Raw genomic sequence first — 18,016 nt, 5'->3', positions numbered from 1 at the left:
TCCATCAAACTTCAGTCTTGTTGCCAAGCCTTGTCTGGCTTCAAAGCTGTGTTCTCAGGAAACACTAAATTTATTCTTCTGTGTGTTAAAAGACACATGACATCACTAGATACTTTTTTTTTATTGTTTTGTGTTTTACAGCATTTCTAGATGGGCCATAAAAGGTTTCAGGAACGTTTCCAGATTTTTATGGGGTGACCTATGTACCCAACCCTGAAGGGAAAAAGTGGGAAGGAGTGTATCAGTGTTACTCTTTCTCTCATCAACTCCCTGGCCATAGGCTTAACAGTCAATGCCAAGGAAATACAGGGATGTCGACGGCCAAGCTCCCACGTCTACACTGGACCAACTATTGGCCACTTCCTTCACACACGGGAACAACCCTTCCTGTCCTGTATATCTCACAGCTGTGTTTTAAGGACAGAATGCGAATTAGGTATATGAAAGTATTTTGCAATTTATTGAAGCACTACATAAATAGGAGCCAAATCATATTATTCCTAAATATTGCCACAATGTGCATGGCAGGCAAACAAATGGAAGAGAACAAAGCAGACCTCTGATGCGCTAGGGAGGATGCTCAGAGAAGCCGGTTCAGGACTCCATCTGGATCCCTAGCTATAAGCCACCCTGTCAACATGCACTGTTGTTGCAAGGGTGAGACCCTCGGCGGCCCCAAACAATCCTTTATGGCATGTCTTCGAAATTAAGAGTAACCGCAGCTGTAAATCCAGCTTTACAGACCACACATTCTTTATTGCTGTTATTGTTAACTAACTGCCATGTACCTGGCACTGTGCTAAGAGCTCTACCTACACTTAATCCTTCCAAGAACTCTCCGAAGTGATGTTGTCAACCCCGCCTTGCAGCTGAAGACACTGAAGTTTAGAGAGGTTAGGTAACCAGCCCAGGGTGTCACAGCTGAAGAGCAGAACTGGGACTTGCACTGCTTTAGAGTTGGCTACTCAGCTCCATAACCCATGTTTTTAACTACGAATTATATGGCTCCCCACCCCCCGCACTGTTCCAGCTCCTTGGTACTTCTACTATGCATTTATTCAGTAATCAATTGTTCATGGTGCTAGTGTGCTGAATTCTGTGCAAAGCAGGTTTCGCCCCTGCTTGTCCATTTGTGTTACTCCTCACCACACCCAGCTGGCTCCTAACCACAGGGAGCCCTGCCCTACTTCTGTGCTCAGATGCTTTGAAAAACCTGATCCTGGGGTGTGCAGTCAGCAGCCTGGAAGGGTGGTAACTCACATTAGGTGCACGGTGTGCGGCTTCTTCCCCTCCAACTCCCATTGTTTGCGAGCCATCGCAGGACTTTCAAATTAGCCAATAATGAGTAATATTCAGTGAGGCTCACAGCTTTGGCATGTGGATTCAGACTCTGCTACAAGCCGGGAAGAATAATCCCTCTTTTGGCCCTGTTCTAGTTTCTCTCAGTCATAGAATTTCATGGACACTTAGCAAGTACTGAGAACTATGTATCTGGACCACAGTGGAAGCCTTGATCCACGCATATGTCCCGCATACAACATTCTCCCCCACTGGTTGCAAGGGAGGTTTTACTTTTAGGAGCCAAGTTTTTGTCATGAGAGAAACCAAGGGATTCCTACAGAGTTTTAATGGGACACAAGAAGGATTCTATTCTGGGTTTTTGGAATATCCTTGCGCTCCTAACATTCGACAGTTCTATCTTCTACATAAATGTTGTGAAAGCAAAAGCTTGGCCTATATATCTTCTCGTTTTCATTAGGCATCCAATGCATTGGAGGAGCTTTGCATTACAATTATGGGGACTCTGCCAAAACCCCAGGTAAGGTTGAAATAGTATTTTATTTGTAGGCAAAAAATTGCTCAGTGATACCTTGGAATTCCTTCTGGAAGAAAATATACCCAATTTAGGAAGCATTTCATGAAGAGCTAAAAGAGCCTAAGTTGATTTTGGATAAGAAACAAATACTTCAGCTTCTCAGATGTTTGAGAATTTTGCGTCAATAATAATGGAGTTTACAATCATCTAATTGGAAAATCATATGCTCCCATCATAAGACATATTCTAGTTCTGGTGAGAGAAATTTGGGATCATTTTGGCTCTTTTTGTCTTCCTAATTTATACTACAATTGGAGAACTGATGTGTCGCAGCTTAGAGGTTAAAACATTGTACTTTGTTAGAGAGAATATGAAAAAAGCAAACTTATTGTCAACATCAGTTTGAAAATTATATTCTTACTGGGGCTCCTGGGTGGCTCAGTCGGTTAAGCGTTGGACTCTTGATTTCGGCTCAGGTCATGATCTCAGGGTTGTGAGATTGAGCCCTGCATCGGGCTCCTCGGGCTCCTTGCTGGGCATGGAGCCTGCTTAAAATTCTCTCTCTCCCTCTGTCCCTCCTGCCCCCTCCCTGCACTCTCTCTCCCTAAAAAAAGAAAGAAAGAAAGAAAGAAAGAAAGAAAAAAAGAAAGAAAGAAAGAAAGAAAGAAGGAAAGAAGGAAATAGAAAAAAAGAAAGAAAAGAAAAAAAGAAAATTTTATTCTTACTGTGATGCCTTAGTTTCTTAGTAAAATTATTTGATTCATCTAGGAGAACTTTTTGTCCTGGAATGAGGATAAGTGAGAACTTGAAAAATAGCATAATGCACTGTACCTTAGATTGTATTCTGTATCCTATAGATGAACTTATTTTCAAACTACTTTATTAAGGAAAAGAGCCACAGGCTTAGAATTACATTTTTCATTAATAATTCTAATCTAACTATGATCATTGGTGCCTTCTGACTTACACAGTTTTCACATTTAATAATCCAAAGAAACCTTGATATTTTAAAAGTATAAATGTTTCTGAAACTAAAACAAGTGTTTACAACTGTATTTTTGTAGTGTTTTTAGTGGTGTTATTTCCAAAACACTTAATTGACTTTTTTTCCTTATTAAGATAAAAGGAGGGCGCCTGGGTGGCTCAGTTGATTAAGCGACTGCCTTCGACTCAGGTCATGATCCTGGAGTCCCTGGATCGAGTCCCGCATCGGGCTCCCTGCTCGGCAGGGAGTCTGCTTCTCCCTCTGACCCTCCCCCCTCTCATGTGATCTCTCTCATTCTCTCTCTCTCAAATAAATAAATAAAATCTTAAAAAAAAAAAAAGATAAAAGGAATGACAATGGTGTTCACCCATGAGTTTCTTTTTGTATTAAAAGCAAATGAGAACAAAAAAGAACAACAAAAAGGAATGATATGACTCATTCTTAATAAAACAGATTTTTGGATGGAGAGAGGAATATCAAAAAATTTATGGAAAAGACAAAAATAACTCAATCTTATTATTTAGTGCTAACAACTACAAGGATTTTGATGTGATTCCTTATAGTCTTTTTCTCTCAGGTTTTTATTATGTGATCATATCATAATTTCCTGTTTCACTACTGTTGAACTATTAGGATGTTTCTAATTTTATTGTTTACTTATAAATAATATTTAATTAATTTCCCATTTATTTTTAGAGCAATATATGCTTAACCAATTTCAGTTTAAAAAACTTTATAGTGTTATAAACTTTATACTACATATAGTATATGATTATAATATACTACAATAATATAATAATATAGTATTTTATATATTATATATTATAATTTTATAATATGTTATATGTATGATATTTATTTCTCTCTTTTTTCAACAGGAAACAGATGAAAAAGATAATACCAAAAGGGTAAGGTGATTTCCATAAATACATACACTAAAAAATAATAAATGAAACCAGTAACCGTCTATAGTAAATCTGACTACTTTTTTTTTTAACAGTTCTTATTTCATTATTCGAAGACACGGAAATTGGGCAATTCAAATGTTGTGGTAAGGTGTAGAATTACTTCTTATTAGTAGTCACTAGTATTTTTTTTAAATCTGTTTTTGCAGTTTAATAGAGCTAGATCAGAGTTCATGCTTTTTCCTTTAAAAGTTTATATGTGGATAAATAAATGGAATTCAATATTTATTATACATTTAATTTATTTTATATCTTAATAACTACATGTACATTGTTTATTCATTCATTCAACAGTTATTTACTGGGTACCTATTATGTGCCAAGCACAAGTCTAGGTACTAGAAATACAGCAGAAAATGAAATAGGAAATTAAAAAAGAAATCCCTCCTGCTATGAAATTTACATTCTAGGTGCAAAAAAAAAGCACAAATGATTAAGTAAAACATATTGTTTTAGATATCAATTAGTACAAGGAAAAAACAGATTTAACCAAAGTCATTTTAAGAATTATCTTAAAAGAAAGATGATTGCCAAAAATGTCATTAAATATAACTAGAAATATCCACTTCTATTCTTCAGCTCTCCTTATTTGTAATTAGGCTTTTAATGTGAGAATTTACTAAGATTAGCCAGATACCAGTAACGTGAATTCAGTTCACTCCTAAATTGTGTGGTTTTAGTGGTAGTTTTTATATGCATGGATTTTTAAAAGGCTATTCTGGTGTTTCAATCTGGAATGCTTAGTAATTATTCAACTATAATATTCCTTCTATGCTTGTGACTCACTCCCATGGACCAATTTAGGGAATGAGGAGCATAGTGTATTTTAAATATACGTGTACCTATGAAAAGGTAACTGTAATATAAACTCAGTTTTAAATGTTTGTCATATTGAATATTCTTATGTATGAGGAGTTGAATGTTAGGATGAATTGGTTAACAAATAACCATCATATAGGACTCAAAGTAATCCATTTGATAAATTTGAATTTAATATTTGTGAGAAGGTTCAATTCAAGCCATGCCTTTAAAATGAAACTGTATCAGGTATCCACACGTCTCAAATGTACTTTCATTTTCTTCTGCTTGACATCTTTACATTTTGAGAAAATGTATCTTAGTCACATTTTTCACTATCAATGACACATTTGTCACTTTTTGTGTCCCCTGTTGTCTTATTCCATATGTTCAGTTTTAAATACAATATATATTTTGTGAAGGAGATTCCCAGATGTGTGTACAGGATAATCTTCCAGACAAACATTTTCATAGCGGAAAACTGATTCTCACAGAGTTAGTTTCATCTGTCCAAACCATTTTGCGTAAGTCTGGAAGCAGACAGCCTTTTGCCTCTCAGAGAGATGCAGGCAGTTGATTTACTTGCTGGCAGCTGATGATGGGGCTGAGGCCCTAAGGAAAGTGTTTCTTCAGCATAATGACAAGGATCCTAGCATAGAGCTACCACATTTTTTTCAATCTCTTGGCTTATTCTCCATGTTCTTTGAAGTGCTCTCAAAGGGCTACATTACATAACATCTTTCTTGTTCTTTTTTGTCTGGAGCAAGTAGAGTGGGTAAAACCAAAACCAAAATCAAACAAATAGGAAACCATCTTTATGCCCAATGCTGAGAAGATTTTGTGCTCATCACGTGTGTGTGTGTTCGTGTCTCTCAGTCGTCTGTCGTGCATCCGTTACTGCAGCTTGTTCCTCAACTGCATGAGAGAAGAATGAAGAGATTCAGACTGGACGTATGTAACACAAACTGCATGCTTGCTTTGCCACTCTTTGTGGGGCCGTTAATTCCCAGTTGTGGTGATGTAGAAGACACTCTTTTTCAGGATAAGCCTGACATAAACACCCTAAAGAAGAGCATCTGTTTGCAGAAGTGTTTTCACTCAGGAAGAAAAGAGAATCTCGTTCCCCTTCCCCATATTACGTTCCCTCAGATCCAAGCTGAGGGCAATGAGGGAAGCTGGGGTTACATTCCCTTCCAAGGGCCGTGACACTCCCAGTGAGGAAACCTATTCTTGGCTTAAGGAAAGGACAGAGCAACGTGTCTAGTCCTTAGGTAAGAACAGGAGAAAAGATGAAGGACAATTTACTGCCCCTCGGTGAACAGGTTGGCTGTTGGCTAGGATGGTAAGCTTTCTATCCAAGTACTAAAATGTTAGGAAGAGTAAGGCTTGTGAAGTAAATAGATCAGAAACTAAACTCAGGCATTTTGGGTTTTTCACAATTAAACAGAAATATGGCCCAAATCCAGTATCTGTTTAAGAGGAATACAACTGGGTTTTAACACATTTTTAACTAGAGATTGTGGAGTTTTTATTGTCATTTAAAAAGAATTTTTAACTCTTTCATTGATGAAAGTTTCTAGGTATTATTTCTAAGTAATGCCTTACATTGTTGTAATGCATTATAGTTTTAAGTCTTACATTACCTCAGTTTATTCTTTTGGCAGCTCTGTTAGTACTTATACAAGTATTGTTATCCCCAGGGGCACCTGGGTGGCTCAGCAGGTTAAGCGTCTGCCTTCAGCTCAGGTCATGATCCAAGGGTCCCGGGATCGAGCCCCGCATCGGGCTCCCTGCTCAGTGGGAAGCCTGCTTCTCCCTCTGCCTGCCGCTCCCCCTGCTTGTGCTCACTCTCTCTCTCTGTGTCAAATAAATAAATAAAATCTTCAAACAAACAAACAAACAAGTATTGTTATCCTCAGTTTGCTAAAAGGGAAACAACTCAGAATAAAGGTGTTTCCCAAGACCGTGCTAGTAAGTGAGGTTAGAGATTACAGCAGTTTTCTGACTTCTAGTCTAGGCAAATACTTTTTTCACTATGCTGTCTTTTTATTGTCTAATCTAGGATACTTGTATTATTTCTTTAAAAGATTTTAAGTGATCTCTACACCCAATGGGGCTTACAACCCCGAAATCAAGAGTGGCACACTCCACCGACTGAGCCAGCCAGGCTTCTCTTATTTTATTGTTAGATTTTCCCTTAATTTAAGTACCATGTTAATTTTATTCTTAAAATACTACCAATGGTCTTCAAGTACTTTTAAAAAATGCATACAGTTTAGGCAAATAAATTCCTCAAAATTTATTTTTATGGTCACTATTTCCTTACTAAATTCTTCTTCACATTCTTAAACTAAGCTTCCATCAAGGAAGACAAAATCTGCTGCCAACTTGAATAAGAAATGTAAGAGGAATTGTAATAGCCTCTTAAAATTTTAGGATTTTCAGTATGAAAAAATGAATAAAATTCATTGTCAACAAACATCCTAGAAGTAATATATGCTTTTTGGAATTAACTTTTGCTTTCCGAAGACTTTGCTTGACTGATGAAAAGTGTAAGATTTCAATTTAAAGATCCAGTTTCTTAAAACACACCAACAAATTATTAGTTTACTATATCACTCCAGTGTCATTGTTTACTAGAGCTAAACCCTCAGTATTGTGGCCTGTTTGGGTCTTTGAATGTTCCACTTTGAGTGAGACTATATTTCCAGAAAACTAGCTGAATATATAACCTCTGACTTAGCAGTCTATCCTGTTGGACGAACAACTCCTAAAAGTATTTTGCAACAAGCCAAGTTTCATAGGAACCGATGAAGGAAAAGAATGTAAGACACAAATAGAAAAAAATTACAGTAGAGTGTTAGCTTTGCTGGGCCTAAGTCACCTAATTTTAAAACAGATTTTTGATAGTGAAATGTTTTGTGTTCTTAAAGAAAATGAGTTTTCAGATCTTAGTGCATTCAGACACTTTTCTTAAACGTTCTTTGCTAGACATCCTCACTTCCATCCCCACAGCTTTTTTATTCCTACTTCCCAAATTCTTTCTCCAATAAGAAGACTAAAAAGACCTGTATGTTTGGGCTTGAAAGTTTTAAAATTGGACACTATTTCAGTTACATTTTTCCCTGCCTTTTTTTCCTGTTTAAAATAACATATATAACTTTTCTTATATAAGCATATAAATATATAGTTTCTAAGTGTACATTTTAAAATATTATGTAATTTGGGGAGTGTATAGTCAGGATGAGAATTAGGTACAAAATATTGAGAATTTAAGATATACTACTTGTAAAGCAAGGATTTTGAAGTTTTTTTTTTTCAGTTTATTTATTTAGGTAATCTCTACACCTAATGTGGGGCTCGAACTCATGACCCTGAGATCAAGTCACATGCTGTTCCAACTGAGCCAACCAGGCACCCCAAATTAATATGGAATTTCAGAATTTTATAGATGTCAGAGCCATTTCTTAGAATTTAAAAATTTTATTATACTTATATTATGGAATAATTTCAAAAGGCCTTGATGACAAATTTCATAATGATTGCCATCCTGATTTTTTTTTTTAAGATGTATTTATTTATTTATTTATTTATTTATTTGACAGAGAGAGACACAGCGAGAGAGGAAACACAAGCAGGGGGAGTGGGAGAGGGAGAAGCAGGCTTCCCACTGAGCAGGGAGCCTGATGCGGGGCTGGATCCCAGGACCCTGGGATCATGACCTGAGCCGAAGGCAGACGCTTAACGACTGAGCCACCCAGGCGCCCCGCCAACCAGATACTTCTATAAGAAGTAGTTGTTGAAAATAGGAAACTATAAGAACCTATTTTGTGGAAACCATAAAACGTTAAATCTTTCCATTGTTTAAAATGAAATGTTTTAAGAAAAGAACCACTTCAAAATATACCCATTATGAGAAATTGGTTTGTTCTTATTTGGTATATTTTTCATTATCATTTCTGTGAATATGGAGAATATTGGGAAAATCTACTCAAATCTCCCTGAATATAGTTTACCAAAGTTGTCCCTCAATTTCAATTTCAATTCCTATAGAAATATAGGAAGTGTTTTAGATGTGTTTTAGCTCTGGCATGATTCTATTTTATATTTTTCCCTGTTCATGTGGTAGCACATACAATATGTATCTTAAGGAAACTATTTCATTGTAACAAAATGCTGAGAGGAGATTTTAAATATAGCTAATTATCTATGAACTGTCATTTCTCATTCTACTTACTGATGAATAGACATACAACTGACAAACTTCCTAGAAGCTGTTATGTTGATAAGGAAATTATTTTATTATTTTATTTAAAAAAATTTTTTTAAGTGAACTCTACCCCCAACATGGGGCTCGAACTCATGACCCTGAGATCAAGAGTTGCATGCTCTACCGGCTGAGTCAGCCAGCTGCCCCTAGGAAATTATTTTAAAATACAACATTCTGGTGATATTGCTAGGTGAAAATTCCTCAGGTATACATTCAAAGATTCCTTATTGATAGGAATTATATACTCAAGTCCTTGATTCCCTCCTTTTAAACTATGGTAGATGAAAGTAACTTGGAGCTTCACTAAGAATTCAATAACAATTTGCACTTATTTTTACTGTTAGTTGATGTGTAATGCCCTCATTTTCTCTTCCAGGAAGAATTCCAAGGTCCTATCCAAATTCGAAGACAGTTTTTGTTCAGGGTATGCAAATACCGTATTTAAAAAAAAATCACTCAACATTAAAATTGAAAAAATACCCTGACTGTGCATTTATTTACATTAAGTTTTTAAGTTTGTTTATAGATATTTGAAATCAGGTGTTCTAGTCTGAGATTCACTTCTTCCCGCACTGTATTGTTTTAATATTATGGTATCTCTGATCTTTTCTCTAATCCACTCATGTTTGTAAATATCCCAAGTGACATTCACCTATTAAACAGTTTAGTTCTATAAAATTTCATGTGTAGGAAATGAGTGTCTTAAAGATGCATTACTCCTTAAGTTCCAAAGAATCATTTACTAAATATTTGATTCAGGAGACTGGAAGAGTTATGACTATTTTCATAAGTTTTTAAAAGTAAAAGAATCAACTATACTAGAGGCTGTAAGTAGACAAAACTTCGTAATTGCATTTAGTATTTTGTTTGTCCAAATTGTGTACAAAATATGAGTTTCTTTCTAAGGAGCTTTACTTTCTAAAATGTTTGTATCCTTACTATATTACCAGAGATTTTTTATTCATTCATTTAGAAGTTTTTTGAATTTCTACTGGGTGCTAGGCAATGTTGCAAAGACTAGAAGCATACAGATAGATAGGATTCCATTCTTATGCTCTAAGAGTTTACAGTCTAATAGAGAAAATTGATAAATAAACAAATACAAAATACTATGTTAAATGCACCTTCATTCCAGGGGCTGAGGTTTCTAAAAGAAAGGTATTTAACCCAGGCCAGAGAGTGGAGGAGTACAGAGAAGGCTTTAAGGGCCGAATTTGAAAAATCAACAGGAATTAGCCAGTGAAATAGTTAACTAAGGAATTTCAACTTTATTGTTAGGCTAAGAAGAGCCATATGGTAAGATTTGCATTTTGGAAACGAATTCTAACAACAAATTGGAGAATGGATGGAAGGAAGAACAAAACTAGATAAAAGAAGAAATAATAACACCCATCAAAATCATTAGGTTGCTTTGTATGAAAGTTAACTTCACTCCTTAGTTACACTGATTTATTTCTTATTTATTATTTTTCTAGCCACGCAATGGAAGAAGTTCAGAAGGTTACATTTAAAATGGTATGTACTTCCCAATTCAACCCAGTTTGAAAATTTCTGTCATTTTCAGATATTCACAAATTAAACTATGCTCAGTATATTTCTATTACTTGATTGCATGTGTACATTAATATTCTATATACATACTACTGTTATAGGGGCAATGGGGGCTTTATATGATGGAAAATGTCAGTATTTTAGGGCCAGATTTGCTTTGTCCATGTTCCTCGGACTATGCCACAATAGTCCTCACTGGTTTTGTAGACATTGACCTTATCATCATTTATCGTGCAAGTAATATGTCAGGGATTGTATTCTTACTGTGGTAATCAGTATCCACAATAATGGGCCAGAACTTACAGATTGAATGCATTTCTGCCTTCCAAGTGACCTGTATTCAAAGATTCTTTATAAAAGCTGTGATTTACCACTTCTAGAGAACTAAGAAAATGTGGAAAGACATAAGAACATGACTTCTACTTTGGGACTCAGAGTTTCCACATCAAGTCTGGAGATATAGTAGATATATGGGTGGCCCTACATATTTAATAAATATGTTAATCCTAATATCTTATTAGCCGTGAATTTTGAAATTAAACCCAAATGCAGATTGATAAATTTATACCACACAAATAAAAGAATATTCTATTAACTTCATGTAATCTTAAATGCAGATTCTATGCTTAACATATTTTTGCAAATATTTTTTTCATATCACTATCTCAACCTTTAAATACATAGTTAGCTTAAGAATGTTAAAATTCTTAGTATTTTCTCATAGAAACAAAAATCAAAATGCACTATTTCTAACTAATGAAGGTAATACCAAAAATTATACAATATCCAGAAAATAAAGAGATAATAAAAACATTGCATGTTAAAACTTATGGGACTCTGCCAAAGCCATATTCAGTAGAAAATTCAAGGCTTTAAATGCTATCAAGCAAGAAAGATGAGTGAATTAAGGATGTAGTTCAAAAAGTTAAAAAAGAACAAGGTGAACCTCAGGACAGCAAAAGGAAGAAAATTATAAAATGAAAAATGAAATTAATACATTATAAAATAGTAAAATAGAAGAACTGGTAAAGCAAAATCCAATTATTTGCAAAAAATAAAATAAACTAACCTAATTAGCCTACCTTGATCAAGAAAAAAGAGAAACCATAAATATACAAACATATAAATGAAAGTAAGGAAATTAAAACAGATATAGAAGAAATGGAAATCATAAAACAGTACTTTGCAAATCTCTGTGCCTATCAGTTTGAAAACCTGAATAAAATGGAAGATTGTCTAGTAAAGTAGGTACTACCAAAATTGATGTCAGAAGAAAGAAAAAAAAAAAAAACCCTCTGAACAGACTAATGACCATGGAAAAAAATTGAAAACATTATCTAGAAACTCCCCCCTTAAAAGTAGTAGACCAATAGATTTTGAATTTTTATAGCTCAGACACAGAAGAAAATCTCAAAATATTTTTTATGAAGCCAGCAATACTAATACCAAAACCTTATAAAAGTAGTATAAAAAAGGAAACTGTAAGTAATCCTATATAAATATCAATGCAAAAATGTTAAAGAAATATTAGTAAATTGTATTCAGCAGTATATTTTTAAAATCATGTAACTCCATAGAAATGAAGTTTGTTCTAACAACTCAGGTTGGTTAAACATTAGGAGATCTATTAAAATATTTTCACTATTAGAAGAAAAATTATTTAATCAGCTCAAAATTCCACATTAATGTCTGCTGTTTTAAAAGAACATCTTATAGAAAGAGGTGAATCTTTATTAACATTATTTATATAATGGTCTCAAAGTCAGTAGCAGTCTTGATAGTAAAACACTATGGAGAATTTCTGTTGTCAGGAACAAAACAAAAATAATCTGTCACCTTTTATTTAATGCAGTTCTTATTCATTAGCCAACTCAGTTAGATAAGAGAAATAAAAGAGACAAATATATTGAAAAAATGAAGAAAAAATTTAATGTGTTCATGGGACATAATTAGGAACTTAAATTTTCAGACTATATTTGGCATTAATTCCTGTTTCAGCAAAGGCCTGTTCACATCAGAAATATGAGCAAATATATTCTTAATTTTTTCCTTTATTTATTTATTTATTTTTAAATTTTTTCCCTTTTTTTAAGGCACTAAGAACAAAAGGATAATGGAAAAGAAGCTATCTTTTATAATATTACAAAGTAGAGACATTTATAAAATGTGAAACCAAAAAATAGTTTAATACTAAATGGAAAAAATGTCTGTGCTTGTAACACCAAACCAAGTGGTAGAGTGCTCACAAATGTGAAATGGAATTTAATCCGCGATTTGGTTAATTTAGTAAAAACTTCTCTTTGAGGAAAATAGCTTTATTTGGATTTTTTTCAAGATTAGGGCTTACACGGACTAGCCACTTAAGATTTCATTTTATTTTGTCAGTAGCGAAACAGTTCAATAATCATTTTTTCTTTGTTTTTCTCATCTGATTATCTGAGGTCTTACTCTGTCCTGAGGATTTATACTTACTTAGAAAATGGTTAGACATAAAATAGGATGATTTAATTGCACAAAAGGAAATAAATACATGAGGAGTAACTGCAACTTTTGAAATATTTTATTCATAAATCTTTTTTTTAAGTTTTTTTTTTTTTTTTTGAGAGAGATAATGATAGAAAGAGAGCATGAGAGGGGGGAGAATCAGAGGGAGAAGAAGACTCCCTGCTGAGCAGGGAGCCCGATGTGGGGCTCGATTCCGGGACTCCAGGATCACGACCTGAGCCGAAGGCAGTTGCTTAAACAACTGAGCCACCCAGGCGCCCTTTATTCATAAATCTTATTGGCATCAATGAACTTTAGGAAACCACTTTTCTATAGTTAAATACTGTAAAATTTTGGAAAATACAGACATATAGGATAAGTGTTCTATCAGAGAGAGATTAATAGCTAAAAATATACAGACTGAAGAATAGCTGAGAAATCTCTCTGATGTCAATTTTATCATACATGAAGAAATTTTTATAGAAATGTCTGTATACTAACATTACATACACACCTTCACATACTCACTTATACTTGACTCTAAATTTAATTTTTCTTTTTATACAGGATAACCAACTATTTTCCACAGAAGCGGCACCAGGGAATGCAAAATGTTAACATTTTTTTTTCTTCTCAGAAACAATCCTTGTTAAACTTATCATGTTTGAGAATCCCTGTGTTGTAAACATTCTCAATAAAAGTTGGTTGAGATTATGTTTAATTTGTTGACAATTTTTTTTTTAAAGGTTTTATTTATTTGACAGAGAGAGAGAGACAGCGAGAGAGGGAACACAAGCAGGGGGAGTGGGAGAGGGAGAAGCAGGCTTCCCGCCGAGCAGGGAGCCTGATGCGGGGCTCGATACCAGGACCCCGGGATCATGACCCAAGCCGAAGGCAGACGCTTAATGACTGAGCCACCCAGGCGCCCCAATTTGTTGACAATTTTAAAAGCATCTTAAAATATTTTTTTCTTATGTAATAAAGCTCTAAATAATGATGTTCCTTAGATCCCTGCAGCTTTTGACAGTACAGTTGACCCTTGAACAACACAGGTTTGAACTGCAAGATCCACCTATACATGGACTTTTTTCAAAAAATACAGTACAGTACAGTAAGTGTATTTCCTCTTATTTTTTAAAATAATTTATTTATTTTGAGAGAGAGAGAGAGAGAGCATGCACACAAGCGGGGGGGGGGGGAGGGGGAGGGAGAGAGAGTATCTCAAGCAGACTCCCTGCTGCTGAGCGGGGAGCCCAACTTGGGGCTCAATCCCACAACTCTGAGATCATGACCTAAGCCAAAATCTAGAGTCAAAGGAACACTCAACTGACGGAGCCACCCAGGTGCCCCTATTTCCTCTTATTATTTTGTTAATAACATTTTCTTTTCTCTAGCTTACTTTATTGTAAGAATACAGCATATAATATATATACAAAATATGTGCTCATTGACTATGTTATTTGTAAGGTTTCTGGTCAACAGTAGGCTATTAGCAGTTAAGTCTGGGAGATTTTGACTGTGCAGGGGGTCCTCCTAACCCCGGTGTGGTTCAGGGTCAACTGTACTGGCACACATGCTCTTTTTTCATTTTTATTAAAGGCACTCAGAAGAGAGTTGAGTTTTAATGAGCTGTTTTAGTTCATCCTATTTGGATTTCGTCAGTGACAAAATCACCAGCTCTTATAAATCCTATAGAGTCCAGTAGCTAACTATCTTAGAATGTGACTACCCACTAAAACTACACTAGTTGGAGAATTTGGCCATTATCCATCAAAATAGTCCAATAAGCAAGTTCTGATTTATCTACCGAGAGATGTCTGATTGCTACAAAAATATCAGGGTTTAGCTTTTTCTACCACCTAGTAGTGTTCAATTTATCTTAAAAAAAAGTCACTTTACCCTGCAATATCTGAAAGGCAACCAGTCTTGTCCGTTGCCAGAAAGAAAATCTCACTAGTAGAGGATCATGAACACACTTGGAAAACTTTTGACATCAAAATCAGTGTTTATTGGACACAGAATTAACCTCAGATGGATGCTGAGATTATCTCCCTTCAGGTTCCCCTGGATTTTTCCCTTCTGACTCCCCTCTTGGATAACCTCCTCCACCACCAAGCAGGCTGGCTGATTAGGGGAGGTTGGCTCTAGAGTGGGTAGGATTGTCTTAACTTCTTCAGGGTAGAGACCCTCACAAAGCTTTATCTTCTAATGCCGACCAATAATTACAGCTTAAGGGGCGCCTGGGTGGCTCAGTCGTTAAGTGTCTGCCTTCAGCTCAGGTCATGATCCCCGGGTCCTGGGATCGAGTCCCACATCAGGCTCCCTGCTCAGCGGGAAGCCTGCTTCTCCCTCTCCCACTCTCCCTGCTTGTGTTCCCTCTCTCGCTGTCTCTCTCTGTCAAATAAATAAATAAAATCTTTAAAAAATAAAAAAAATAATTACAGCTTAAATTATGCCTTTTACTAACAAAGTCCCTGAATTTCACTTCTTGTCAACCCATGCAAAGAATGTAAGGAAGAAGATAAAAAATTTTAAAAATGAATTGCTTTGAAAGATGGGGACTTGAGAGGCTCGAGGGCCTCCTGCTCTAAAGCCACAAATATATAGGGCAACATTAGTTAGTGCTACACACAGTGATAATTCAACTAGCGTGGATTTTGGATTGTCAAAATAAAAGGGAATCAAATATTAATTTAAGCAGTTCCCAGGGCCTCTTAGAAATACAGAGAGACTTAAGTCATTTACATTTTTCAGGGCTCCCAGGATATTTAAAAAAAAAAAAAAAGGCAGAAAAAATACCAAAACATGGTTACAAAAATTGTGGGATGCTTTAAAATATTTTACATTTAGCAAATTAATATTTTATATACAAACACAACAAAATATATAGGCTCTCAGGAGTACAGGATTTGTATTAAATATTAACTGGGCACTACACATGAAGTGGTCCAATACTGAACCCAAGTTTAAAATTGTGTCACTAGGGGTGCCTGGATGGCTCAGTCGTTAAGCGTCTGCCTTCAGCTCAGGTCATGATCCCAGGGTCCTGGGATCGAGCCCCGCATCGGGCTCCCCGCTCAGCGGGAAGCTTGCTTCTCCCTCTCCCACTCCCCCTGCTTGTGTTCCCTCTCTCGCTGTGTCTCTCTCTGTCAAATAAATAAATAAAATCTTTAAAAAAATAAAAAAATAAAATTGTGTCACTAAAAACATTTTTTTCTTCTTTTCCAAATCCTGTCAGTAGATCTCTGTGACCATGTATATAACCTTATTTGGTGATAACATGAAATGTTTTCCTCCCATTCCTGGCGGCTCCCAGTAAACATCCTTTACTTAACCTAACCGCCAAGGAACCCGACTGTCTAGGTTTCCTACCTAAAGCCAGAGTTCCTGTCTTCTAAGGCAGTGAGTGGGTTTTTAATATGGGGGTGGAAAGCCATTGAGCATCTGATGAAAGTTCTGGTCCTAAACCCCCAATTCCTACCCCCTCCCCCAACCAACAAATGTACACATACAACAAAATTATGTACAACTGGGGGCTGTGGGTTAGGGATCCCTTAAAATCCATCCAAATATAGGCTATGGGCTCCAGGTTAGGAAGCCCTCCTCTGGAGGGTTCTCTCCCCAGGATTTTGTTATTTCTCCATGAAGATAGGACTCCGGGGTTGAAGGGTGCCAGAGGCTCTGAAACAACTCTGAAACAACTTGATTTGGTGGTGGTGGAAGGAAGGGTGGGAGGAATACGAGCACCAGTACTAGACTGCAAACAGGTGAGGCACCGCTTAGGATAGATGCCCCGGACCTGGTGCATCTGTACCCACAGCAACCCCGCCAGGCCGCGCCTCCACGTTGCCTGGCAACAAAGCTGCACCCGGTGGCGCGCATGCGTAGGAGGCCCTTGCTCTCCCCTCCCCCTCCCCTTGGGCGGCGGCAACCGCTAGACCTGGCTGGCTTCCAGCTTGAAGGAGACTTCGGTGTGAGTCAGGAGTCCTTCGCCAGGGGCAGGACGACGCCGGCACGTGAGGGGCGAAGGGGAACACCATGCAGGTGGGCACCCAGGGGAGTCCCCGTCTGGGCCTACAGTGAGCACCAAGGTGGGGGGCGGCCCGCAATGGGTGGCTTCTAACATTTGTCCTGGTACGAGCTAAATTTTGCGTGCGTCTTTGTCGAGGTTTGAGGGAAGTCCGGATTGACTCCAGGAGAACACCATTTTTCAACATTCAAGACTTCGGTTTGTCACTGGGGGGAAGCATTCAGAGTTTTTGAGGATTGTGTTTCACACCTGTGTCCTTGGAGCTGGACTGCTGCTCTGACTTGAGAAATAGACCAGCAACTTTAGCCCAAGTGTAATTCAATTTAAATATTCTGCTCCCTTACCTTAAAAAAAAATCAGAACGGAAACCCAGTAGTTGCATTGTCTTGAGAGAGACCAACTGTCCTGGAGTTCTCCTACCTGATTGCAAAAGCTCTGTTAGACTTCCATTTATTCCTTAGGAGGAGGCTCCTCTGTCTAAAGCTTCCTTATTAACCAGAAAAGCCTGTGCCTTTGTTTCTTCTTTTGTCAGAGTAAAATTCTCTTTCTGACTTTCAGAAACAGCTTCTTCCCACCTGCTCCCCCAAATTAAAACCACTGTGATTTTTCTTGTTTTACATATTTATTTTTTATTTGCATATACTGTATAATTTACTAGAATATTTTGAACATAAATTACATATAATTTTTAATGGATAGTCCTTTTGTGTTAATAATAGATTCCTAGCAAGTACATTTTATCCAGTCTGTGAAAACGTTGCAAATTTGTCTGGATTTATACCTGCTCTTCAAGAAATAGGCCAACATATAATTGAGAGTGAACTTAACAGCACGTTAACCTTTGTTCATTTATTCATTGATTTATTCAACAGCCAGTTATTCAGTGTTTATGTTTAGTTATGGACTTATCCTAAAAGAGTTTACTATGAGGGAATATAAGGGAGACAGATGTTAACTATTTGTAGTATGATAAAAGCCATAATAGTTTTAAATAGATTGTGGTACCTATTTTTTTTTTTAAGATTTTATTTGTTTATTTGAGAGAGAGAGGGAGAGAGCACAAGCAGGGGGAGCGGCAGAGGCAGAGGGAGAAGCAGGCTCCCCGCTGAGCAGAGAG

At 36.5% G+C, this 18,016-nt stretch overlaps 2 protein-coding genes across 10 annotated transcripts in view; both read left to right on the top strand.

Moving 5' to 3' along the window:
* The window catches only part of NMU (neuromedin U), a 195,331-nt gene extending 181,807 nt beyond the window's left edge, over window positions 1-13,524 (top strand). For 4 of the 9 annotated variants that reach the window (XR_004298860.1, XR_004298859.1, XR_004298858.1 and 1 more), the window contains 5 exons: window positions 1,760-1,819; window positions 3,680-3,709; window positions 3,802-3,852; window positions 5,441-5,835; window positions 9,211-9,258. Coding sequence is in view for 4 of the 9 variants with exons in the window: in XM_032400408.1 (XP_032256299.1) it covers window positions 1,760-1,819; window positions 3,680-3,709; window positions 3,802-3,852; window positions 5,441-5,515; window positions 9,211-9,258; window positions 10,310-10,345 (300 nt within the window). In the remaining 5 variants the exon portion in view is untranslated. Of the gene's footprint in view, window positions 1-1,759; window positions 1,820-3,679; window positions 3,710-3,801; window positions 3,853-5,440; window positions 5,836-9,210; window positions 9,259-10,309; window positions 10,350-13,436 lie in introns of those variants that run through there. The other 5 variants (XM_032400408.1, XM_032400406.1, XM_032400407.1 and 2 more) reach the window with 4 other exon arrangements.
* A 3,225-nt stretch (window positions 13,525-16,749) lies between these two features.
* PDCL2 (phosducin like 2) overlaps window positions 16,750-18,016 on the top strand; it is a 46,001-nt gene continuing 44,734 nt past the window's right edge. Inside the window, exon 1 of the mRNA XM_032399319.1 lies at window positions 16,750-16,842. Coding sequence (XP_032255210.1) covers window positions 16,750-16,842 — 93 coding nt within the window. The remainder of the gene's footprint in view (window positions 16,843-18,016) is intronic.

This window comes from Phoca vitulina, unplaced genomic scaffold (genome assembly GCF_004348235.1).
Source record: "Phoca vitulina isolate PV1807 unplaced genomic scaffold, GSC_HSeal_1.0 scaffold3, whole genome shotgun sequence".
Taxonomy (NCBI): Eukaryota; Metazoa; Chordata; class Mammalia; order Carnivora; family Phocidae; genus Phoca; species Phoca vitulina.
Note: the sequence above shows the minus strand (reverse complement) of the source record. Positions and strands in the feature narration are given on the sequence as shown.